General features: G+C 48.0%; 1 protein-coding gene across 5 annotated transcripts in view; it reads left to right on the plus strand.

Annotated features, from left to right (window-relative positions):
• The window catches only part of sox6 (SRY-box transcription factor 6), a 176,537-nt gene that overhangs the window by 25,475 nt on the left and 126,062 nt on the right, over nt 1-25,000 (plus strand). For 3 of the 5 annotated variants that reach the window (XM_062548505.1, XM_062548506.1, XM_062548504.1), the window contains one exon: nt 13,542-13,592. The exons of the other annotated variants lie outside the window; for them this stretch is intronic. In XM_062548505.1, coding sequence (XP_062404489.1) covers nt 13,542-13,592 — 51 coding nt within the window. The remainder of the gene's footprint in view (nt 1-13,541; nt 13,593-25,000) is intronic. 5 annotated transcript variants of the gene reach the window in all.

Consider the following 25,000-nt stretch of genomic DNA (forward strand, 5'->3'; position numbering starts at 1 on the left):
TCTCGTCCTCTCGTCAGTTTCACCGGACTTAAATTCCTTGTCACTTTGATTTCTGTTCTAAAGGCTGTTTGGCTCGACACCTCTGTTAAATAGGAGTGCGGCTGGTCATGCAACCGGCAGTATTGATAGTGACGTTCCTGTTGATTGTTGTCAAGTCACAGCAGAATTTCCTCTTAACCGCATATATTAGTCACTCACAAAGGCCTCAGCACTGACAGGGAACTATTCCCCCCCGACAGCATTCTTTTCCTGTTCAGCACACAAAGCTAAATTTACAGTAAATAAAAAGGCGTGACACGTTACCCAATATCCGCACGTGCCATATTTATTACCCGACGAGAAGTGTTATCAGTTGCGGATGAGTTAGGGCTGAACATTAGGTGGTTTGTATCATCCAAATATTTTAATCGGTGGCCCGGTGGCTGTGGTCGTTTTCGTTCTCATTTTCCACACACACCTCAATCTTCCCATATAGAGTGTTTTTGATTCTCCTCTCTATGCAAATGTGGGCCTGTGTTATGGGTAGTTTATGGTGGCCTGTCTCTTCAATAAGCACATTCAGAGCTATGAAGAAAGGAGCCTTTTAAGGGATCGCAGCCGTTGCCTCTCTCTGAAGCCGTGCCGCTGTACGACCGCTGCTATATTGCTACAATATGTCTTAAATGGGAGGTTTTATTCTGCCTCGGTCGTAATAAAGATCATATCTGCGGGGAAAGTGTTACTCTAGTTAATGTTAAGCAAATACAAGCCCAGAAGGTATGGTTTGTATTAATCTTTTTTCAAATGTCAGTTGGAGATGAGAGACAGGACAGAGTTATATTAAGCCAGGAGGAGAGCTCTTGTTGGCCCTGCATAATGAGGTCAGGTGTGTGTCTGTTTGTGTGTGTGTGTGTGTGTGTGTGTGTGTGTGTGTGTGTGTGTGTGTGTGTGTGTGTGTGTGTGTGTGTGTGAAAAAACGGATCCCAACTCAAAGTTCATGGCCGTTTACTAATACCAACACTTTATCCCCACAATTTCACCTCAAACAGTTTCTTTTGGATGGATCATCTTTCACCTTGCCAGTTTCTTTTCCCCTCCGTTCCTTCTCTCCTCTCTCTGTGTCTATCTCACCGTCTCTCTGTAGTCCTCCTCTCTGGCCGCCATAGTGTGTGTTGGTGTTGTTTAATCCATCCTCAATGGCTTGGTTGTCCGTGTTGACAGAGATGTGGATCTCTTTCAGTGCTCTCAGCAGACAGAAGGCCAACAGAACAAAGACCCAGAAATGATTGCTACTGCCATTGGTAGTACAGACAGATGAAAATGAGGCTAATATATAATGATAAATGCTAAAGGGTAAAGGGTCTGCAGCCTCCGTATTTAAGTCATAGCCAGACCGGCTTTTTTTTCAGACAGCCCAAAGAAAAACACTTTTAGAAAACGATATATTCACTCGAGGTTTCTTGCTGTTCCATTGATCAGCGGAAGGGAAAGGGAGGAAAAGAAGAGCATTTTTTTCCATTTTGTTGAGTGTCTGTTCTGGGGAATGTAGGTAACAGCAGGGCATTTACACAAGGGCGGTTTGGAAAGTGAGATGAGAGTGAAATATAGTAGCGGGCAGCGTCGCAAGCAGCCGACCTCTCTAAGGCTCCAGACCTGTGCACAGTAGCAGCACTCAGTGCTGTGTGGACAAGTCGGCTGGGCCACAGAGACCCAGTCTGTTGTGTCGCATTAGGGCTGCGAACACAGATATTAACATTGATAAGTTGCAGGTTCACGTCTCTATTTTGGGAATGAAACCGTTATTGTTGGATTGAAAACGACTGGCTACGAATGGTAAACATGGGCCCTATGTGCTGGCTAGCATCCAGCAGGGAGGCTAACAGAGTACGCCTTGTTGGGCTACACACACCCAGGTTGGGCAAGTGTTTGGAAATGTGAGCGTGTGTGTGTGTGTGTGTGCGTGTGTGTGTGTGTGTGTGTGTGTGTGTGTGTGTGTGTGTGTGTGTGTGTGTGTGTGTGTGTGTGTGTGTGTGTGTGTGTGTGTGTGTGTGTGTGTGTGTGTGTGTGTGTGTGTGTGTGTGTGTGTGTGTGCGCACAGCACCAGAACTGTGAGTTATACACTTTTCTATTTTAATAACTTGTCTGTAAATGTAGTAACTCTGGATGAAACAATACATTAAAAACGGCATACACACTATGTTTTAAAAAGGAAGCCACAGTTTTTTTTCTAAAATCTTAAAGAGGACCATTGGCCATCAGATACACTGGAAAATGTTCTGTCAAACAAAAGAAAAAAACTAAGTTAGACAAACTTTTCTTGGATGGATACATTATTTTAAAGCTGTCAGGTGAGGTTAGAAACGACTGCTAGGCTTCAGCCCCAGGGGCCAGGATTCAACATGGAGCCTTGTCTTGTTCAGTTTAGATTGTGAATTGTGACGCTCTTCCGAGCATCCAATTCCCCAAGCTCTCCCATCAGAGAAGCCTTACGTACTCATTAATCTAAATTCTTTTGCAATTTTAATCTGCATGTTTAATTAATCATAAAACGAGGCGCTAAGTCATTTGGGCGGTGTGCTTCTTGTGTGTGTGTGTGTGTGTGTGTGTGTTTCCCTTGCTCCTGTGCATGCAAGCTCATTTGGGAAACACCTGAGTGTGTGTGAGCTCAGCCGCCGAGCGGGTCGGAACACAGCCTTTGTCGGCGGCCGCCATTCATCTCATCAAAGCGGCGGAAGCCGACAGTCATTTTGGATCTCACTGATCTCTGTGCTGATGTCCCCAGAGGAAAATGGCTGAAGGAGTCATCTGGCAAGAATTGATATAAATATCACTCTCCGTGATAATGAAAATGAATAACCTCAGGGTGGGTCTGCTCTCCCACTGGCAGACTGGCCTCTCTCATCCTCCTCTCTTTTCTCCTCTTCTTCTCCTCTTCTCCTCTCTTCTTCTCTTCTTCTCTCCCCCTCCTCAGAGCTGACCCCCCTCCTTCATTATTGTTGATGCTGTCGTCGGTATTTTAATTTCATCAACCACTTAAAATCTCCTGTTTCAATAGCTCCCAAGGAACATAAGATTTCATCACTGTGAATTTAGAATAAGATTTAATTGTTGAAAATCCAATTACATTGTAATGAAAGAAATTCCTCGTCTCTCTCTCTCTCTCTCTCTCTCTCTGGAAACATCTGAGAGCCATTGAGTGTCACTGTAGAATATGTGTGGCAGTGAATCCTTTGACGAGTCCACTTATCATCTGCTGCTTTTTCCAATGGAAAAATCCAACAGCAGCATCTGCTGGTGGCGGCTCATGAACTCACAGGCCCGGCGATGTTTTCCTCTCGTCTTCTCCACTCTCCCTAGGCCTGTGCACAGGTGTTGAACCTCAAGGTGACAGTCGAGTTTTTCTTTATCCGCTGAATGTTTCCACACACACACACATACACACACACACACACACACATACACACACACACACACATACAGTAGACGTTGTAGCAGCAAATAACCCTGACGATGTGCTAAGATGCACAAACCCGTCTGCGCGACGCAGCTGTGGTCAGTTTAGTCTGAACAACCGGTTGTTGGCGGTGGAGAGGCTATTGATCATCAGATAGTTGACGTTTTCCGCCATGTTGAATCACCCTTGTAAGACCTAACATCCTAGCAACAGGCTACCAAAGCTGGGGTCCTGGCCCCTGCCAAGGTTTATTGGATATATGGTTCTTTTGATGGCTTGATGTGCTTTATTTAATTCTCTGAAGAATAAAACCTAATATAGACTTGGCTGCCTTCCTCCCTTTCAAGGTGCAGACGGCACTGAGGAGACAGGAGTTTCACCTATTAGCTAAATACGGCGGAGGAACGGGACCTGGGAACGTCTCATTAATCTCCTGGCTTCCCCCAGCTGTGTGCGAAAGCAATGCATAACTAAAAGTCCTGTAAAAAGAATTAATGATTTCAACCATGAACTTTTCTCCCAAAACGCAATGAATTCTCCCCAGCTGATAATGCGTCCGACCCAAGGGGTGTGAAACCCCACGCGTTATGTTGAGAGGAGACAGTTAATTGATTCGCAAATTATTTAAAGTTTTGTGGGTCCCAGCGGAGTGCTTGTTCCTAATGACGGCCATTTCCAAAGAGTTTAAAAAACTCTTTCTTTCGCTCACCGACCTCCCCGTGCGTTAGACTGTAATGCGATAACGAGCGCTGTCAAAAGAGGAGCGCATCACGGAAGAGACGAGACGGAGGGAGTCGGTTGGGTGGGGGCGGGCGGATGCGGACGGGCGCGGCCTGGTCAGTTTGAGGTTAATACAGGGGGGCATTTAATATGGTGTTAATATGGTTTTGTGTCTTTTAACTGGCATAAAACACTTATGCTTATACACAATGCAGCTTATATGCGGGAAATTACTGTAAGAGCAACTACCTGTACTGACACCAGCGCCACCAGAACATGTACGGTCGGTAACACATGTCGGTTGATTGTTGTTTGAAAAAGAGAGCAAAGAGTGGCATGCAGTCAGACTCAGAAATAGCAGCAGAAATTCCACAGACACAGGGGCCACAACATGCCCCTGATTAAGGGGTTGCATGTAAATAACATGGAGAGTGTTTTTAAGGCCCTGAGCTGTGCCAGTCCGTAACAATAGCAGGTATTTCCGCTTGCAGTAAAGAGAGAATGATAAACTGCCACTTAATCTCTCTTACCAGGTTTCCCTTCCTAACTTTTTATCAGATACAGTGTTGCAACAACATCAGTTTATAGGTTTTTATACGGTGTGTGTATCTACAGTATATTTTTTAAAATATCTTGTTAAATAACAAAGACAATCAGAAAACCCCCACAAACAGATCATGAATAATTTGTGTACCTCGTAAAGGCTTCAGTCTGTTTTTTTATGGACTCTCTCGCATGTTTCTCACTGTATTACTGAAGACAGAGGACGACTCCGACTCCCTCTCTCACTTGCTCGCTCGCTCGGAGTATTTTTGGAGTCGTAATGGGAATATTTATAAAGAGGCCGGGGGAGCCGTGGCTTCCTTGTTAAAGAGATATGTTTATGCTGGCCTTCACAAATGGCGAAATGAGACGGCGCTGAGGTCATCGTTGCATATCAAAGCCATCTCTGCGAGTGTGGCTGGCGTCTGATCGCACGTCTGATAGACAGAGGAGTAGCATTAGAAGAAAAAAAAGAAGAAGAAACACTCGGGATTTCGAGGTTTTTCTTTCCTCCTCCTCACCATGTCATGTTTGGCATACTGGAGCGCGAGTGAGATCTGCGTGTAAGTTTGGATTTCATTCACGAGGCTGCTCCCCTAAGTGGCGGTAGTAACCGTTTTGAATTAAAGGCAAGATAAACCCAACTGGATTCGCTGAATGAAAACACAAAAAAAGAGAAAAAAATCTTCTGTAGCATCCAAGTGAATCATCTTAGTTTTCGTTTTTACTCTTGCCATATGTCAGATGTTTAGTTTTGTATACGGCAAGAAAAGCTAAAACTGCTCATGTGTTCAGGATGGCAGTCCCATTTCAGATGTGGCAGTTAAACGCTACAGAATGCATCTTAGTGTAATACCTTATTTGAATCACTCAACATGACTGTGACACCCAAAGCTAATGGTGTTTGACCTGGACATGGTGTGTAATGCCATTAGTTTATAACTTCATTGAATCACTACAACTCACTTAGAACCTGAAAATTAAGAGTTAGCGTGTTAGCGCTGTGATATTTGCCATATATCACTAGTTAGAAGCCCAGCACTATCGTCCTTGGTGACTGGAAGTCTTTGTCTGGTTTGTTTTTCGGCTGCATGAATTCTAGCTAAGAGGGTTTTTTTTTCTGATTGGGTGGGGTGATGGTCAGCCCATACTAATATTTCCTCTTTTGAAACAGTAGCACCTCAGCTCTCGACAAGGGTTGGGTGGGTGTGGGAGCCTGGGGACGGGGGATGAGGCGGGGGAGGGGGGGGGGGGTGAGGGGGGGTAAGGTGCTCCGTCTCTGCCCCTGCTAAAGTGGCTGCATCTGGGCAAGGCTATCAGTAAGCCCCCTCATCTGGCCTCCATTAGCTGCCACTGTCATTCAGTCACAGAGTGTCGACCTGATTTAAATAAAATGAAATGAAGATAGTTGTTTCTGCTCCCCTGGCTTCAGTCGTTTCCATAAACATATGCTCGGTGCCCTGCTTCCTTCCATCTTATTTATGACTTTAATTTGTTGTGTGGGCTGCGCTAGAAATCAAATTTAATACAATTCTCCCAGGGACCCTGTCATATAATAACATGGTAATTTCTGTGTATCCTTTTGAAAAATGAGGAAATTAATTCTTCCTGACATGTTCTAATTATTCCGGTGTGAGCGGCAAATCCGTGCCGGCTCTCCCCAACCCCCGAGGTGTCGGAGGCAAATGGCTGCCGCCGGGCACCAAGGTGCTAATGCTGACCAGCAGTGCGTTTAATTTGAAACATGAGCAGACACCTTCCAACACACCTTACTAATGTTGGAGTGCTTCACACAAATTAATTCACTTCTCATCTGCCAGCCCAGTGCGCGGTGGGGGAGTGAGTATGAAGATGGGACTCTAGCTCTAGATCAGTTAAGGTGTGTGTGTGTGTGAGTGTGTGTGTGTGTGTGTTTGCATGTCTGATGGGACTAACTTCACCATGTCTACTCATCTGACAGTGTGTGGACATGGGGGGACACCCTTGGGGATACTGGCATCTTAGCTTCTCTCTTTCTCTCTCTCTCTTTCTCTCTCTCTCTCTCTCTCTCTCTCTCTCTCCTTAATATTCCCACTGCTGTCAGAAGCCCTTTCACACATCCCCCCTGTTGAACAGTGAGGGTTTGAAATGCTAATTTAATTAGACTGTCATTGGCCAGTCTTAAATACGGAATTTTATTTACCGCAGCCACAGGGTCGATGTTGATTTTTAGTCCCCATTTCTTAAGACAGTAACAGGGAGACAGTGCGAGTCTCCTGGCCGTCCCCTTCCTCACTGTCTCCCCTCTCCGACTGACCCCACCGTTGATCCCGTCAGCATTTTGTCCGACTGCAACACCTCCCTTTTCCCGCAGAATATGACTTCACCGGGAACATTTTGGGGGGTGGGGTGGTGTGGGGATGTCGATTTAATGTTGAGCATTAAAGAGCTGCATAATTTCCGTTTCAACAGCATATCAGCAATGGCTTATGAGCAATTATTCTACAAATTTACTGTTCAGTAGGTTTCGGAAGACATTTTATTTCAAGTGTTTGAATAAAACCAATTGGTTGTGTAACCTGTGCTCAGAATATGGTTATTCCATTTGCAAACACAGCCCTATGAAGTGTCTCCATTCTTCAGCAGGCAATTCCCCCTCCTCCCTCCTTCCCATCCGACCCACGGGGGCCTCTCCATAAATCTACACCTCCTGGGATCATTGATTAATTAATCGCCTGAAATTAAGATACCGTAGTTGTTCCTCTATGACATATTTTCTGAATGACAAGGCAATTACACCAGGAGGTTGGTTTATGTTCAAAAAGAAATGTAATCGTCGCGCAACAAGGGAATCTTAATATCGTTCTCGGCCAAGAGCCGAAGCCCTTTAATGTGAACTTCTTTCTTTTCACACCCCAGAGCTGAGCTGAATTTAGATGATTAGGCAGGAGAGGGATAGCCATTCTGTATGGGTATGTGTGTGTGTGTGTGTGTGTGTGTGTGTGTGTGTGTGTGAGAGAGAGAGAAATAGATAGAGAAAGATTGAGAACGATAGAGAAAAAGAAGAGAGAGAGTAATATCCATTCTGTATGGGTGTGTGTGTGTGTGTGTGTGTGTGTGTGTGTGTGTGTGTGAGAGAGAGAGAGAGAGAAAGAGAGAGAGAAAGAAAGAGGGAGGGAAGGAGAGACAAAAGGCTGACTCCATGCAGACAGGCCCTAAACTGGCCATAACATCCTCAATTAAACCCTCCCATTGACATTCACCTCATCTCACTGAGTAGTCATTGAGTGGTCAAGTGCAGTGGAGTCAGCAGTGGAGATTTCATAATTAGATGGGGCGTATTATTGGTACATCTCATCACTCAATCCCCCCTTGTTTGGCGGCCACAGGGACAGGCGGAGATCAAACAGGGCCTGTGGATTGTGTACGCTACTGTGTAATTAGACACAAGCAGCCATTTGTATGTGGAAAAACACGTGTAGGCGGTTATAACCTTTTTTCCACGCTAATATTTGTTGGTGAAAGGCATTCAAAACATCCAGGCATTTGAAAAAGAGAAAATATACACTTTGTTTCTTGGTCCCTCTCTTTCTCTCTCTCTCCCTCTCTCTCTCCTTCCTCCTCTCTCTCTCTCTCTCTTTCGCTCTCTGTCTGTCTCATTCTTTCTTTCTTTCCCTCACACCAATTATGCACTGTATCTAAGGGGCTGTGACAGGACGGAAAACAAACAAACAGAAATTTTTGTGAACCTTTGGGTCGGGTTAAAACCACAGTGCGGTAATTGATTTGGTGTGTGCTCTGCTCCGCAGCCCCTGCATGTGTGCGCCTTTGACTGCGGAGGAGAACAGAGGACTCCAAGTTTGGTGGCGTAATGCTTCTCGGAGAAGAGTAGGGCTTTATAGTCTGTGGGTGGGGTCCCCTCCCCGCCTTACTCACAGTGGAGAGGCGGAGGCGTTGACACGGACGTCGTGTGCACAGGGATTATCGGTCTCTGCGCACACACACACACACACACACACACACACACTTGCACACACACACACACACACACACACACACATACAAATGCATACACATACACATACACATACACATACACATACACATACACATACACATACACATACACATACACATACACATACACATACACATACACATACACATACACATACACATACACATACACATACACACTCATACTGTACGTGTGCGCGCACACACACACACACGCATACAAATGCATACACATACACATACACATACACATACACATACACATACACATACACATACACATACACATACACATACACATACACATACACATACACATACACACTCATACTGTACGTGTGCGCACACACACACACACAAACACACACACACACACTCGGGGACTTAATCAGTCCCATCTTGGCACAGAAAGAGTCACCATCACCGTGGAAGAACTGATGCATGGCGCCCACTGTTGCTGCACTCTTGCATGTGTGTGAGTTACAGTAGTGTGTCGTGTGTGTGTGTATGAGTGTGTGTGTGTCCGCACAGTTCCACATCTTCTCTCCTCTCCTCTCCGCGCTCTGAAGACACAGCCACCACGCTTATACACTAAAGTGTTTTTCATCTTTCCCCTTTTTTCATCTCCTTTTTCTATTTCTCCTGCTCTCCCTCTACTCTCTCTCTCTCTCTCTCTCTCTCTCTCTCTCTCTCTCTCTCTCTCTCTCCATCTAACATGGGTGGCCATTATGAGCCACACATCAGCCAGCGCTGGAGAGGGAGAGGGAGCGGGCGGGCGCGGGCGCGCGTGGGGAAAAAAGTGCTCTTTGCTAGTGGGAACTGCAGGGGCTGCCCGTTAGTTTCCACCCCGAGCGCGGAGCAGCCTGCCCTGCCTGCTCTGCCTGACGAGCGCGGCGAGGGGGAGGCCCGCGCTCCCTGCCAAGGCGCACATGGGCTGCGGTGGGGAATTAATTCAGCAGTCAATTTGACTGAAAGTTCGAAAATCTGTGCTATGTTAGGGGGGGGGAAGGAGGGGGGGGGCGGGGGACGACGCTCAGGAGCTGTGTTAATAGCTAGCTTGTTGTCCATATGGTACTGCTTTAATGGAGCACATTTGTTGCAGATGGTGGGAGAGTGGCGTTGGGGTTGGACGGAGACGCTTCTTGGCAGGGGTCGATTCCGCGAGGGGAAGGGCCTCGGATCGAGCTGCTCGCTCGCGCTGTCTTTTAACGCCCGTCTCTGTCCTCCCTCACTCTTCTCGTTCCCTCTCTCTCTCTCTCTCTGTCTCTCTCTCTGTCTCTCGTCTTTTCTTTTTTCTTGCGCTCGACAAAACATTGCCCTTGAAATGTGGCCTGTTCTAAATTTAAATCTTTCAGCCCCCTCTCGTCCCTCCACCCCTCCACACCTCCCACTCCACACACCCCGCACCCCCTACACCACCACCACCACCACCACCACCACCACCACCACCACCCCCACACCAACCAAACCCAGCTTGGCACCGTCCGCCGCTCGGAGACACAGAGAGAAGAGCAAGCACATTGTGCCTCCGTCACTTTTTCCTGCCGGCCGCCTCCAAACCGCACCTCTCCCCCAGCCTCGGCCCGCTGTTGTCTCCATGACCACAATGGGGCTTTCGGGAGCAGGCAGAGCTAAGCTGAGGTAGCAGGGGAGGGAGAGAGGGATAGAGAGAGAGAGAGAGAGAGAGAGAGAGAGAGGGAGGGAGGGAGAGGGGGATAGAGAGAGCGATGGGCATGACGACAAAGATGAGAAATGGAGAGGGTGGGTGGGGGAGAGAGGGAGAGAGGGAGGAGAGTCGGTGAGAGGAGTTGTTGGAGCTCTGTGGTGGCTGAGCTGAGTTAAGTAAGAGAGAGAAAGAGAGAGAGAGCGAGAGAGAGAGAGAGAGAGAGAGAGAGAGAGAGAGAGAGAGAGAGAGAGGGAGAGAGGGATCTTACCTCAAGGGTCTTGTTTTCTCTCTTCTGAAGCATTAGCTGTGGTGTAGCTCCATGTCTGGATGTTGACTGATGGGCAGGGTGGGAATTTCGTCATTTTAGGGGCAAGGCCATTTGGCCTTCACCTTCTTTTTTTTTTTAGGGGCACCAAGGCCACATGATAGGGCACAAAGGCCACTGAGTAAAATTCGATGGTTCTACATTTCAGGGTTATCTCGACACAAATACATAGACCCGCTAGCCGCTGTAGGCTTTGAGAAACACTAACACAGCCTCAAACTTCTTTAAGTTGAGGCCCAATCATGGCAGACTTTGGTTGCGTTTGCTTTCTTTTTCCGTCAGTCCGGGAATGCGTGATCAATTGCGCAGCAAATTATCAGGTGAAGCACCCGACCTAATTTCACTCAAAGAGCAAAGAGCGTTCCGTATCAGTTCAATACAGAACAAGACTTTTACGTGTCAAATACGGGACGATTCCGTATTATACTGAATGGTTGGCAACCCTAAGTCAGGGGCATAAAGGCCACTGTGGCCTTATGATGGGTTTTTTTTCACAGGGCATCAAGGCCAAAGTGTAGGGCAACGGCGGCCATGGCCTCATGGCCTTGGTGTAATTCCCACCCTGCTGATGGGTTTGCATAAGAAATATTGTCGTGTCTGACTTCATGCATTTCCCAAGTACGCATCCAAAGCCTTTCTTTTGTATAAATGAATGTTGTAATTTCCTTATTTTAATTTTCACTTTTCTCATGTAATTATATATATTTAAGATTTTCCTATGTATATAATGCTATGATAGTTGACTTTGCTTGATGTTCATGGGCTATTTTGCTGTTTTCTCTTGGCCCTGAACAGAAGAGTTGTGTGAGTGTGTGTGTGTAGTGGGGACTAGGTGAAATATCGGGCTGACCTCAAGTGTGTATCTTTGTGTGAGTGAGAGCGAGAGTGAGAGTGTGTGCATGCGAGCGTGCGCGTGTGTGTGTGTTTTTAACACTCCCGGGCGAAGCAGCGAGGAGACACGCTTGACTGGCCATGCCACGTTCATACTGTTGTTTTCTCACGTTGTCACTGCCGGCCAGAGCTGCTGCCGCTGCTGTGTGGACGGACGCCACCCGTCTCTCTCTCTCCTGCGTTAGCCGCCTACGAGCCCTGGGCCTGGACCCCCCCATACCCACCCCCCCCCCTCTCTCCTCCGCTGTCCTCTCCCCTCCACCCTAGCGTCCTCTCGGCAGTGAGAAAAGTGTCGGTGTGTGGAGGCCCAGAGGGCCTCGCGGCTGCTTGCGCCGGCCCCTGCTAAGTGCCTGGCTGCCTGTCCGCGGGCCTGAAAGGCGCCGTGTCCTTGAGTTCACGCTCACTCTTTCCATTCTCTCAGAGGCTTTGTCTCCAGAGTCCCGGCGCTGAGCCGAGCCGAGCCCAGCGCCACAGAGAGATGAGTTCAGGCGGAGACACGGAAGAGCCGAGGGGAAGGGAGGGGGAGAGAGAGGACAGCAAGGGAGGTGGGAGTGGAGGATGTGTGTGTGTGTGTGTGTGTGTGTTGAAGCGGGGAGGGGGGGTGTTGTTTGGCAAATTACGCCCATGTCACAAAAAGCGAAAGCGTTTAGGCCCAAGATGGTGGATGTGTCTTCCTGTGATGTCTGTTATGCATGAGGATGGTTGGGAGGGAGCAGCATTTGAAGGCATGGGAAAAGCACTAATTAGTTGCAGCGCTGTTTGAATTTCTGCTACCGACTATTGCATTTCTTAAAAAAAAAAAAAAAAAAGTGCAGCTCGGGGGAAATGCAAAGACTTGTCTGTCACAAGCGGAGGAGTGGACACAGCTCACAGTGGTGCCACACTTTCAGCGATAGCATAAATGGACGTGGAGATGAGGCCTGACCAATGCCGCAGGTCATCAGAAGTGGACAGGCGTAACTGCTCCCCCGTTTAATCTGGGCGTGTGTGCCTTGCAGATGTTATTTTATCGCTCCCCTTGTGTGTTCTCCTACATTTGTCCCTCAAGTGTCTTTCAAAAACAAAAGCATCTCTGTCATTTATTTGGTTGTTTTTATGTGAAGGCTTTTCCAGGGAGATGAGAAACGAGTCGGAGTTGGCTATAGGGAAGGGGAAGCGAGTCGTGTGGGGGGGGTGTGTGCTAGGCTAATAGAATCCTGCCGTGCGCAATTGCTGAACACGTGCTCCCAAATTTGCGGGCGAGGCTTCTGAACGACCTCTGTGCGCAGTGACATCATGACCACATCCTTTGCCCGCCTCCTTGGCTCGGCGCTGGCGCGGCACTGGCTCGGCTCTGGCTCGGCTCCGCTCCGCTCCGCTCGGCGCACGGCTCAGGGCTGGGGCCCCATGCGGTCGGGCTCCCAGAAGCCACAGTGGCCCCTGCCACACATGGTCTGCAGCTGGACCACCACACGACGCTCCTCAGGGGGACCGCAGCGCTTCGCTCGCTCGCTCGCTCCCGCAGTCGCTCCCTCCCTCGCTCCCTCGCTCGCTGGGGGGGGGTGGTGGGGGGGGTGGTGGGGGGCTGGTTAGAGCCCAGGGAGGGGCCCTGGTTTCACCCACCCGGGGGCCCCTGCTGCAGAAACCCTCCGCAGGCCGTAATGATAGCGTATCATCCGAGCGCGGCTTCCAAGCCGCTACGCAAATGCTCGTTGTTCCTGACGAGGAAGCTGTAATTAATGTTGGGTTGAAAGGATCCCGTTTCTGTGTGTGCTGTCGTTCCAGTCGTGGGCTAACATGTAACATGTAGCGTGGGCTGGAGGCGGAGGGCGATGAGTAAGCTCATGCGTGTTTGTGATGCTGTCATGTGTTGCTATAGTACTGCTGGTGTTCCTGTTGTTCTTGTTGTTGTTGTTGTTGTTGTTGCTTCTGTTGTTGTTGTTGTTGTTGTGTAGAGTTAAAATGGCTCTCTGTATTTCTCCTACCAGAACCCCAAACGCTGACATGGAGGGCTTTCTACGTAGCAGCTTTTTACTGAGGTCAGTTGCTTTCTGTTGTAATGCAGGGGCTAGGGGCTAACCTCATTTGTCCTATCACACACTTAGCGCTAGGCGCTAGACAGAGGTGGGGGTGTGTTTACATTTGTGGTGTGTGTTTGTGTATATTAGGGATATGCATCCCAGCTGTACGTTTCTCATATATGTGTGTGCGCGTGTGTGTGTGTAAGTTTAAACGTGAGCACAGTCCCTCACACAAAGAGTGTACGACTCGGCATGCTGCACCGTGTGTGTGTGTGTGTGTGTGTGTGTGTGTGTGTGTGTGTGTGTGTGTGTGTTTGTGTGTGTGTCTGTGTGTGTGTCTGTGTGTGTGTGTGTGTGTGTGTGTGTGTGTGTGTGTGTGTGTGTGTGTGTGTGTGTGTGTGTGTGTGTGTTTGTGTGTGTGTCTGTGTGTGTGTGTGTGTGTTTTGGTTGCACCAGACAGGCGGGTTATAAATACGCTCTGCCTACAGACTGAACAGGCCACATGGGCCCGGCGCTGTCTCTGCCTGTACAGATGGAGCACTTCTCCTCCCTCATCCCCACTGCATGCCTATCTGTCCATCCGCCCGTCCTCCAACCCCCCCGCCCGCCTGTCCCCTGACACCCTGCACAGGTGGTGCCACAGGGTGGGGGATGGAAAACACACACACACACAAACACACATGCACGTACACCGCTTTTGATTTACTAGTTTCCTGTTCCTGTTTTTGTGTGTATTTTCATTTCTTTTTTTTGAATGTGTGTGCGTGTGTGTGTTTGTGTGTGTGTGTGTGTGTGTGAACGTGCACATTTTGTGTTTGCGTGTCTGTGTATGAGTGTGCTGCTAGTATGGTGTACTCGACCGCAAAGTCAAAATGAGTAAGGAAGGCACATTTTGTCATCCTTTCCTGTGACTCTAATTAAGAATTTGTGCTGTCAGTACACAGAGGAAGTAAATAGCAATGGTTATATTCAACCGTCGGCTGTTGCCCGTGCCGAGCCACCTTCTCACAGGCTTGAGTGCTGAACCCTAATTAGCACTGTCTCATTATAGGCAATGGCAACATCTGCCTTTCAAAGCCTCTGTCAGCCCAACTTTACTAAAGCTAATGAATCCGCTTTGATTTTTGTTTCAAAAGGTCATTTATTTGATTGAATTATCAACCTTTTTTAAAGATCCGTTGCATCCCAGACAAATAAAGCAATGTTCTAATGATCCCTTCCAATCACACTCACTAAAAAAAAAAAAAAAAAAATAAAAAAATTGTAGGGATTTACACCGTTTGTTTTTAACTCACTACGTGTTGCTAGCCAGGGTTAAATACTTTACGGTTGTTAACTTTTCTCTTCCCTTTGAACCAAGAGTTGACATGTTGGTTCATCTGTGCTGAAGGTCAGTTAACATGGGCTCTACTGCATACCTCACTAGTCACTACACAGACAGAGGCAAAGGAGAGAATAGCCACAGCAAACAAGCTTCTTTTAATTCCTCCTTTAAACACTTACCACATGTACAGTAACTAACATTTACAAGATTTGGTGAGACGGGCTGTCCTCTGATTCCTTCCCGTCCTCTCCATTGTTCTCCGGGCTGCTGCGCTATGCGCGTTGCGAAACACAAAACTGCCGCTGACCTCGGGGAGCAGGATCATGGCGAGTGCGTGGGATTATTGTCAGCATGTTGCCCTCATCCATTTCCCCTTTCCCTCTAAAGCCACAGAGCGCTGGATTGAGTTTGACTTGAGCCACCTGTTGAAGGAGACCCAGTTGGTTGGATAACTAGCCTCGGGGCTGGGCTTGGGGGGGGGGGGGGGGGGGGTAAGAGGATAGCCACGTCGCCACAGTTGCTTGTAGTGACCATGACACATATACTGGGTGTGCAATGTACACACACACACACACATACACAAACAGAAACACTCAAACACACACACACGTACACACACACTTCCAGATAAAGGCCATATAATCAGCAGATGTAACCAAACACAAAATACACTAAATGTTTTGTATTATTATTATTATTATTATTATTATTACTATTATTATTATTTTATTTTAGTAAAAAAAACAAAAAAACAAGCAGCAACTAAAGTGATTTTCTTTTGTTGTGTGTTGGGGTGAGAGTAGGACAAGAACACTAGGATTAATGGGAGTAAATGCATCATTACGGGCCTAAGCCACATCCTTCTGTCAGTGTCTGTTTTAATTACACGAGAGGCGCCAGCGCAGCGCAGCGATATCACGCACACGCACAGGCCACGGGGGGAGGGAGGAGACTCCAACAATCAGGTTCAAGATTAAAGGCAGGCTTTGCCTCAGGCTTTGCCCTTTTGCTTGGCCAGAGCTCCCTGTGTCCTGGGGAGACAGAGAAGAGAGAGAGAGAGAGAGAGGGAGGGAGAGAGATAGAGAGAGACGGAGGGAGAGAGAGGGAGAGAGAGAGAGGGATGAGGTTGGGTGGGGTGAATAACATCACAACATCATTTATTAAGAGACTAAATAGTGTCAAAGGGCTTCTGTCAGTGCAATTATGTGCAAGTATGACAGAAAGGCCGTCTCATGCCTCTATTACTGTCTATTTGTGCACGGAGCCTGGTTAGGACATGTTGCCTCGTCTCTCCTCGTCTCTCAGCCCCCACAGCAGCGGCTTAAAAGACGCAAAGTATGGCCTTAATGAGGATAGGTCTCAGGGGAGGGTTTCAGGAGTCGTGCTCAACACAAAGACAGGCTATTTTTGTCGTTTCAAAGATGACTCATTGCTTTTGTTCTGAGTCAATAGTCAGGTAGATCAGAAAAGTGATGATACGTTTCGTGTTAAGCAGCACACACATGCCCTCACATGCCTATCATTTAGAAACACTTGAACCGTTCAAAGGTAACAGAAAGTTTAAAGTTTAAATGATGTACAGCGTTGCCTCTGCTGCAGAGTAAGAGCAGTGGCATCTTTTTTTGAAAGTGCAAGTCATGATGCCATACATTTGATTTTTTTAAAATCTTGAATGTGTCTATTTGAAGCTGATTTGCCTAAAATGTCTCAGCCGACACAAAGCACAATGCGAACAGCAGTCAAGGTAGAGAAACAGATGCGAGAGGGAAATGAATAATGAGAGAGAGAAATGGAGAGCAGTGGAAAGAGGAAGTGTGAATGGATAGGGGAGGAGAGAGGTACTGTACTGTAGGTAGAGAGCCATGGAGAAGGTGAGTAAGAGAGAAAAAGAGAGAGAGAGAGAGAGAGGGGTGGGGGAAAGAGGGGAGGAAGAGAGAGAGACGTCTCCTGCAGTCCCAGGCTAATCCCTGTGGGGAGACCTCCTCCTCCATCTCTGCCATTATTTGATGTAATGAGAGGAGAAAGTGTGTAACACGGAGATTGTTAATTAATTTAGTTTAACAAGATGAAGATAAATGAAGCACACTGAAGGTTGACTAGGCAGAGGGGCCTACTTAGCGCCCCCCACGTCCCCCCCCGTCCCCCCCCCCCACACACACACACACACACATGCTCTCTCTCTCTCTCAGCCTCACAATGGAGCACTTTTAAAAGGTGCAGAGAGGAGCGGAGTTGATCCAGCCCCTCAGGGCCATTCGGAGGCGCAGTGCTGTTAGCCTGGCGTTTGATTACGCGTTTAAATCATTTACCTCCGCCAAAAACTCATCCCCCAAGCCTTCCTCGGGCCTCCGTCATGTCGACGCTGTGACTAATACCCCCCCTGAACTCCCGGCTCACAAACTGCGCCCGAGTTTGTTTGACATTTAATTGGGGTAATTCAATCAAACTCTCCAATGCACTCGGGCACTAGCTCATTCGCCACGCTAGGCAATTTATCGGTTGATATTATCGTCTGTGGTAAGTTATTTTGTTTGTCATATCCAGTTACTTTGTTGACTTATGTTAGTTTTCTCTCTTTTTTTTGGAGGGAGGAGGAGGGGGTTTGTTGCTTTTTTGACAGCGTGGAATCAGTTGTTCTCAGGGCAACTGTGATCTTTCCTCCAACCCCCCAAGCCCACTGCCCCGCCCCTGAGAGAGGTGAGGTAAAGAAATAAATGGTGGGTTGTTTAAACCTGATCCGCCAGCCTTCAACATCGAGGGGCCTCCCCATGTGTTGAGGATGGTCCAGTGTCGCTCCATCCTTTCACCATATGAATGGCAGGAGGCTAATTCGGCTCTGTGGTTGTTTGAGCGCCAGCGAGGGTTACTCAAGGGAGGGGGGAGGGGGGGGGGGGGAGCGGGGGGGGGGCAGGAAAAAAGAGAAAGGACACTTTTTTTCATCCACACCCCTTTCAACAAATCAGCAGTCTATCAAGGACCTTCTCGGCAGACAATTCTGTTCAGGCCTGCATGGCAGCACAGAGCAATCATTATGGCGCCCATTCTCCACTGCTTTATCCCTCAAGTCAGCCACAATAGTCTGTTGATTGTGTGGACAACACCAGAACAATTACGTTCTCTGTTTTGATGGCAAGGCCGCATTTTAATGTCCGATTCTCAATAATGGCCTCATTATCATCATTCTTTCTCGCCCGGTCCTCTGGAGAAGGAATCGCTGCTCCCGGTACGTCATTATTTTGCACATTTCGATTAGCTCATCATGTTGTCTGTGCAGCTCCAATCGCGGCTAATTAAGGCCCGGGCCCGAGCTTCGCCCGCTGGCCCCGCGGCTCGTCGAGTTAAAAGGTAGCACTTGATAGGCCAATAAGATGAAGAAAGATGGTAAAAAAGAAGGGATTAGAGCAGTTGCCGTAGTAACTCCAACTTCCATCTGCGAGGGAACAATGGACTTGTGTTCTTCCACCACCTTGGCGTTGAAAAAAAAGGGTGAGAGAAAGAGAGAAAGCTTTTGCGCTGAAAGGACAAGACCCTTTTTAAAAAAAAAAAAGTGGAATCCTGGCCTAATAGGCGCCTTGGTGTGAGTTGTTAGCCAGGAGCGCTGGGGGATTGGGGATGAAAGGTCAGTGCGTAAACCAAGGACAGCAAAGGTCGTTGTCCCCTTTTACAATAGCAGTTTGTTTTGCGCCTCCATTTGTTCGCTCCAGTCGAGGCAGACATGAAACCTGTAGCCTTGTCTGGCTTCAGACACACGGGAGGAGAATGGGAACGAGGGAGAGAAAAAAGAGAGGGAGGAAAAACAGAAAGAGAGAGAGAGAGAGCGAGAGTGTGTGAGGAAGAAAGAGAAATGGTTGGGGTGGGGGGAGTGGTGAATAACACAGTTCAGTGAGAAGGGGGAAACGTACCATACAGCCAAAACCCACTTGTTCCTAACTGACTCTAAATAAACACAAACTAGATTTATGCCAGAGATTTGGAAGAAAAATAACTTCTCCAATTAGAAGAAGCTGTCAGATGCTGTTTGGACTGCCTCCAGCCATCCCTCCACTCGTTCACTCGCTCTCTCGCTCTCTCGCTTGCTCTCTCACTCGTTCTTCTCTCTCTCTCTCCACTGTGCAGAGGGGGCAGAGGGAGAAAACAGCTTTCTGCACTTTTCTATTTGTCTCTGGCACCTCACCCCTCTCTCAGATAACACGGCTGCGCGCGTGCAACGGCCAGCACGTACACATGCACACATGCGCGCACACACACACACACACACACACACACACACACACGGACACACACACACACATGCATTCATCTACATGCACTTATACAGTACATGTACTCAAACACATGCACGCACATCCTCTCCCTCTTTCTTCTTTACCCTTACACACACTGGCACACACACACTCAAATGTCCTTGCTGTATGAACAGCCTAGACAAAAACACATATAATTCCCCCAAAGGGATTTCTTTGATACTTTAAATGCCATTTAAATGTATTTTACTTTACAACAAATGTTTGCATAGCCAAACCATACACTTAAAGCTCAAAAGCATATAGAGTACATGAATGATAGAGAACGGAAAGAAATACATACAGTAAAACAAATGTACGTTTGCGATTCTCCTTTAACTCAAAGTTGCTGTGAAGGACTTGAGGGAACAAAGAGGCTCCAGGTTCTGTGAGGGAGCTTGTGGTCCTCTGAGGACCCTGCTGCACCACAGACAATGATCTACGGTCTCAGTGTATGTGTTTCTCCTCACATTTTATGCCCCTTATTACAACTGGAATATGTCTGCTCACATTAAGCTAATTTACGGCGGGGGCCGCTGGAACAGCAACGCGGGTTAATGAATTTGGCATTACTAATTAACTGTTATTGAGGGCTGACTATGAATCCAGCAGATCGCGGTGGGGAGGGGTCGCTGGAGCCCGTGGCTGCTGGGTGTTAGGGGATAGGAGGGAGCAGGACGGTGTAGTCTCACTCCAGAACTCTCTCTCTCTCTCTCCCCCACCTCCTCCTCCACCATCTCCTCCTCCTCCTGCTTGCAGTCCCGAGACCCGTGCACTGTACAATAATGCTTGTCTAGTCACGCTGCAAGACTGCGCAAGTTGTTTTCCAGAAGAATGAAAGCATTCGAAACACATCAAAACACATTCTTCATTTTTTTTTTTTTTTTAGCTTTTTCTTCTCCTCCCCTCTCAAAATTCAGTTAAGTCATCCTCAGCTGCATGTGTCTGAAACTCAAAAGAGATTTTTGACATAATTATCTTTAATTTGATAAGAATATGTTGAAGGCAAAAATTGTTCTCACTGGATAAAACACAAGCGAACGCCTATTTTTGGGATGCTGAAACACAGGTGTTTAGCCCGGCTATACAAAAGCTGTGTCTCTCCATTCTTGGAATGATCTGTTTTTTTCCCCCACCCTAATCTAAACTCATGCTTAGATATGATCCAGTCATATTTGTCCAATTTAACTAAGCGTTTACAGAAAACAAGGGCCATGAATAGCTCTGACGAACTGTGGGGGTGAACTGAGGTCTCAAGCATCCTCCTATACAGCAGCGTACGAAACATCTTCGTCGGGCGGCCGCTAACAATGGCTGTATTATGCGGCGCAAGTGGACCAGTTACCTCACTGAGGCGGCCTGAAAAACAGGAAGCTTAGTCAGTGTGGCGGGCAGCACTCAGGCCTGGCCAGCCCAAACGCCCGCAGAGGAGGGTTGCTGCTGCTGCCGCTGCTCACGGCTGCTTGTGTGTGCAGCTGCTGACGTCTACTCCCCAGTCGCACCGAGGTCACACTTGTCACAGCGAGAACGAGCGGTCGACGTCCACACTAAAGATGGACGCAGTTAGCCGAGGCCTGAGATATGGTCTTTACATGAATTCAGATTGATTTGCAAAAACAAAATAGGTTGCGGGAAAGAAAGAAGTTGCAGGGGTTGACGTTTCTAAATCACTCTTTTAAACCTCAGTGGTGCAACGTTTTGTCCTGAGGCGTGCTCTTGTGAAACGGCAGGGGAGATGCATTGTCTTGTGAAACGGCAGAGGAGATGCATTGTCTTGTGAAAGAAGCGATGCCTTCCAGGATGCACGGGTGTCTTGACCACAGGCTCACTGTCTGGACCCTTTACCCAATAAGAGCGGCCTTACTTTCTCACCATTTCTCTATTTCAATCGTTTCTGTCACACTTCAACCCAAACACTTCCTCTCTCTCTCTCTCTCTCTCTCTCTCTTTTTCTCTCACTCTACCACTCATGCTCTCGCTCCCCCTCTCCACCCCCCCCCCCTCTCCCCCTCGTCTCTTTTTCAGTACGTGACATTCTCCCACTGCAAGCCAAGCCTTTCAATTTAGATTTCAATTATCATGTTAGTTTTGTGATTAGACTTCTGTCCTCCAGGAATTAGACCTCTCCTCCTCTCCCCCCGGTCTCGGCGCGTCTCCCCTCCTCCTCCCCTGCAATCAGATAGGATCTGATGAATTGCGCGTGTAATTACGGAAGTTATTGAATATGCAGATCGCTGATGACTCTCGGTGAGCTTTTCCTAGTGCATTAACTCTAACTGTATCAAACAGGAGGGCCGGTGAGGAGAGCCACTTGGCTAATGAGAGAGGTCCAGTCCATGCCATTAGTCAGAGATAATAGGAAGCACTACGGGGAGGGGAACTCAATTAAAAATCACACAGTCACATTATGAGCTGGCTTGTTTTCACTCTCCTTAAGTCTGTGTGTGTGTGTGGGCATGTGTGTAGGCGTGTGTGTGTGTGCGCGTGTGTACTGTAGGTGTGTGTGTGTGTGTGTGTGTGCGTGTGTATAGGTGTAGGTGGGCGGGTGGATGGGGTGGGGAAGGGTGGGTGGAGTGATTGGGGTGTGTGTGTGGATACTTTGGTGTTTGTTTTATGTCTATTAAAGTAGCTGTGCAGCTTTGTGTGTGTGTGTGTGTGCGTGTGTGTGTGAAAAAAAAATGAAACCGTAAGATTGAGCATGAGTGTGTGTGTGTGTGTGTGTGTGTGTGTATATAACAGAGGTCTTCGTCGGTGCAGCAGCTGTGCTCCTAACTGGTGTGGGCGGCTGCAGGGTGGAGGCCGAGGCTGAGGCTGAGGCCGCGGGTGGGTGCCCGCAGCAGCGAGCGTCTCCAGCGTCCATGGCACACGGCCTTGCCACCCTCCGCACCGCTGGCACCCGCCCCTGCAGGGTGTTTATGAATTACTCAACATGACGCGCGTGTCACCGCCGACCAAACCCACCTCCATCACCCCCCCCAACCCCCAGCCCTCAACCTCCAACCTCCACCCTCCACCTCGCGCCGTGACGCAATCCCCGAGAGGGGCCTGGCGGCCGGGGCTGTGAGGATGGAGCGGAAGCGTGTCACAGTCTAGGCGACGGCGTGAGAGAGAGAGAGAGAGGGAGAGAGAGAGAACGGGGGAGGAAAAAAGGGGGAAGTGGGAATTTTTGACACATGGCTTTCTGTGAAGGGGCGCTGCCAGTCCTTGTGAAGACATGCCCTGTGGATTCAGCACATAATCACTCCTCTCCTCACCTCTCGAGCTGCTGCTCCTACACCTCACTCACTCTCCCTCACACACACACACACACACACACACACACACACACACACACACACCCACACCCACACCCACACATACACATACACATGCTCGCACACTGATCCCCCACCCCCTTCAGTGGAGCTCCTCTTCAAGTGCTGAAACCTTAAAGTGACTTTAAGTGTGCAAATCTACACTTGACTCCTGCCTCCCCGCCGCAGCCTAGCCGATTTGGTAGCCAGTCATAATACTAGAGAAACAAGCTTATTAGCAGAGTAACCTTAAGTGTCTCCGCTAAAAGATAGCTTGGAGAGGGGCGAGGGAGCTGTGAAGTGGTGAGCATTTTAGGCTGCTTCTCTCGTCATTTCACCAAGTTCGTGTACTTTGTCCTTTTTTTTAAAGGGAACTTTTTAAATGGTACAAAATCAATGGAGCAGGCTTCGCGGATAAATCGCTGGTGTGCGGCTCGTGCCGCATTTAATTCGGGACCGTCTTTCGAGAAAAAAAGGAAAAGAGAAAAAAAAAAGAACTCTGGCCTTATTTTTAGCTCGGCGCTGAGCTGCTGTTTATATCAGGGCAGCCTGCTTCCTGGACTGCCACCACGGTGACGTTTGCCGTGGGATTTCAGAAACGGCCGGACAGATGCAAGGAGCCTCAGTCTCCAGGCCAGGCCCTCGTGAGTGTCTGACGCGCCGGGCTCCTTGGACGTATATATCACCTACGCGCGAAAAGTCGCTTTACTGCCTCGGCGGCGCGCCATGCTTAGAGGGAGCCGCGAGAGACACTTGGGCACGAACGAGCGACGTGAACATCCTGTGAGGCAGAATGACTGCGTGTGTCTTGTTTATTTTTTTTTTCGCGCATCCTGAGAAATGAGTCCTAGAGGGAGTGTTTTCTGACATGCTCTGAAGCTCTGCTTCGCGCACATTCTCACACACACACACACACGCGCACACACACACACATACATACAAACACACACACAGTCATATTGTATCTGGGTAAATGGAAGCCCGTTAAATATTTACCCTTAAACTGATCCGCTGTCAAAGTGACACTAGAATAAAGCAGAGCGACCATCTGCTGGCATTATGCTTTCATCGCGCTGAATCGAATGTGTTGTTTGTCGCTTTTAAGAGGCGGCATGCATATGAATTATACACGTCGCGATTCAAAGTGGAAACACTTAAAAAGTTTTGTTCATGAAAGATATATTCATAAGTTTGTTTTCCCTTAGCGTGAGCTGCGAAGAACAGTTAAAGAGGTTTAGCGGAACAACGGCAGAAGAAACAAGCCCCAACCAAACATCTGAAATAATAATAACGCATTCATTTAGGCTCAGATTGTTTCCTAGTGTCAAAGAAACTGGTTATTAAAAATATAAACGGCACATCAACGTTTCTACCTCACAGCACCTCACCGTTGCCAAGTGTTAGGAGTCTTTAAAAGGGAATGGTAAGCATGAGAATTTTTAAACTGCCTATTTGACCCAGTGGATTAACTTGTGATCCCGCTTTCAGAACACAAAGAGAATTATGTCAGAGGTGATGGACATCTCCGAGGCGAGTATGTAAGGCCCGGCTGCTGTGTTTAAGGCTGTGGCTGGCTTTAGCGCCCAGTGACCTGTGGTCTGTGGTCACTGTATGTGGCTTTGTGTGTATTATTAGGATAATAGGATTGAACTTGTTTACACCAACTGTTGGCTTAATGTGAGGTCAAAGAGGTGGCTTAAACTTAGTTAATGGGCTTATTTAAAGCTCAGATAGCATTGTAGTGAGGTGCCCCACTAACATATACACATAAGCGCACTCAAACACACACACACACACACATACACACACACATACACAGACTTAGTGTCCTGTGTCGGAGTAGAATGTGTGGCGGACGTGGCTTTGCTGTGTGGCCTTTTGGCTTTCAGCCCCTTGATAACTGGCATATTGCGAAAGTCGACCTTTGTCAGCCCAGGCTATTGTTTGCAGATTGGTTGCACACTCCATAGGCTGTGAAAGACACATCTGCTGTGTTGTACGGAGAGAGAGCGGGTGAGAGACAGATAGGGGTGGCAGAAAGGGAGTAAGGGGGGGGGGGTGTAGAAGAGAAAGGCAGAAAGAGGGAGAGAAAAAGAGAGAAAGAGAAGGACGAAGGGAGGGAGCGACAGAGGGCGAGAAGGGAGTTGTTGCTGTGCGGAGATCCACAGCAAACATCTCACACAGACTCAGTCCATATCCACATATCCAATATTTGTCTGGCCTTCACCAGCTATTTACTCTTTGCTATTTGCTTTGGTTATTTAAGTCTATTTGAGTCGGAGAGACAATGTTACCAAAGAGCAGGCACTGTCCTCGATTCTTTTGATAATACACCTTTTGAATGCGCTCGGCTTGTTCTTTCTTCTCCTCAACTTTTATCTTTTCTTCATCCATTATGTGACTTTTCCCATCCTGTGTTGGTTTAATATTTAATTTTAGCCACTGGATTAGCCGAGGATATATAAACGAACGGCCTAATGGTCATTATTGCTAATGCACGCATAAAGCCACTGTGCAGTTATTGTT

This window comes from Sardina pilchardus, chromosome 11, assembly GCF_963854185.1.
Source record: "Sardina pilchardus chromosome 11, fSarPil1.1, whole genome shotgun sequence".
Taxonomy (NCBI): Eukaryota; Metazoa; Chordata; class Actinopteri; order Clupeiformes; family Clupeidae; genus Sardina; species Sardina pilchardus.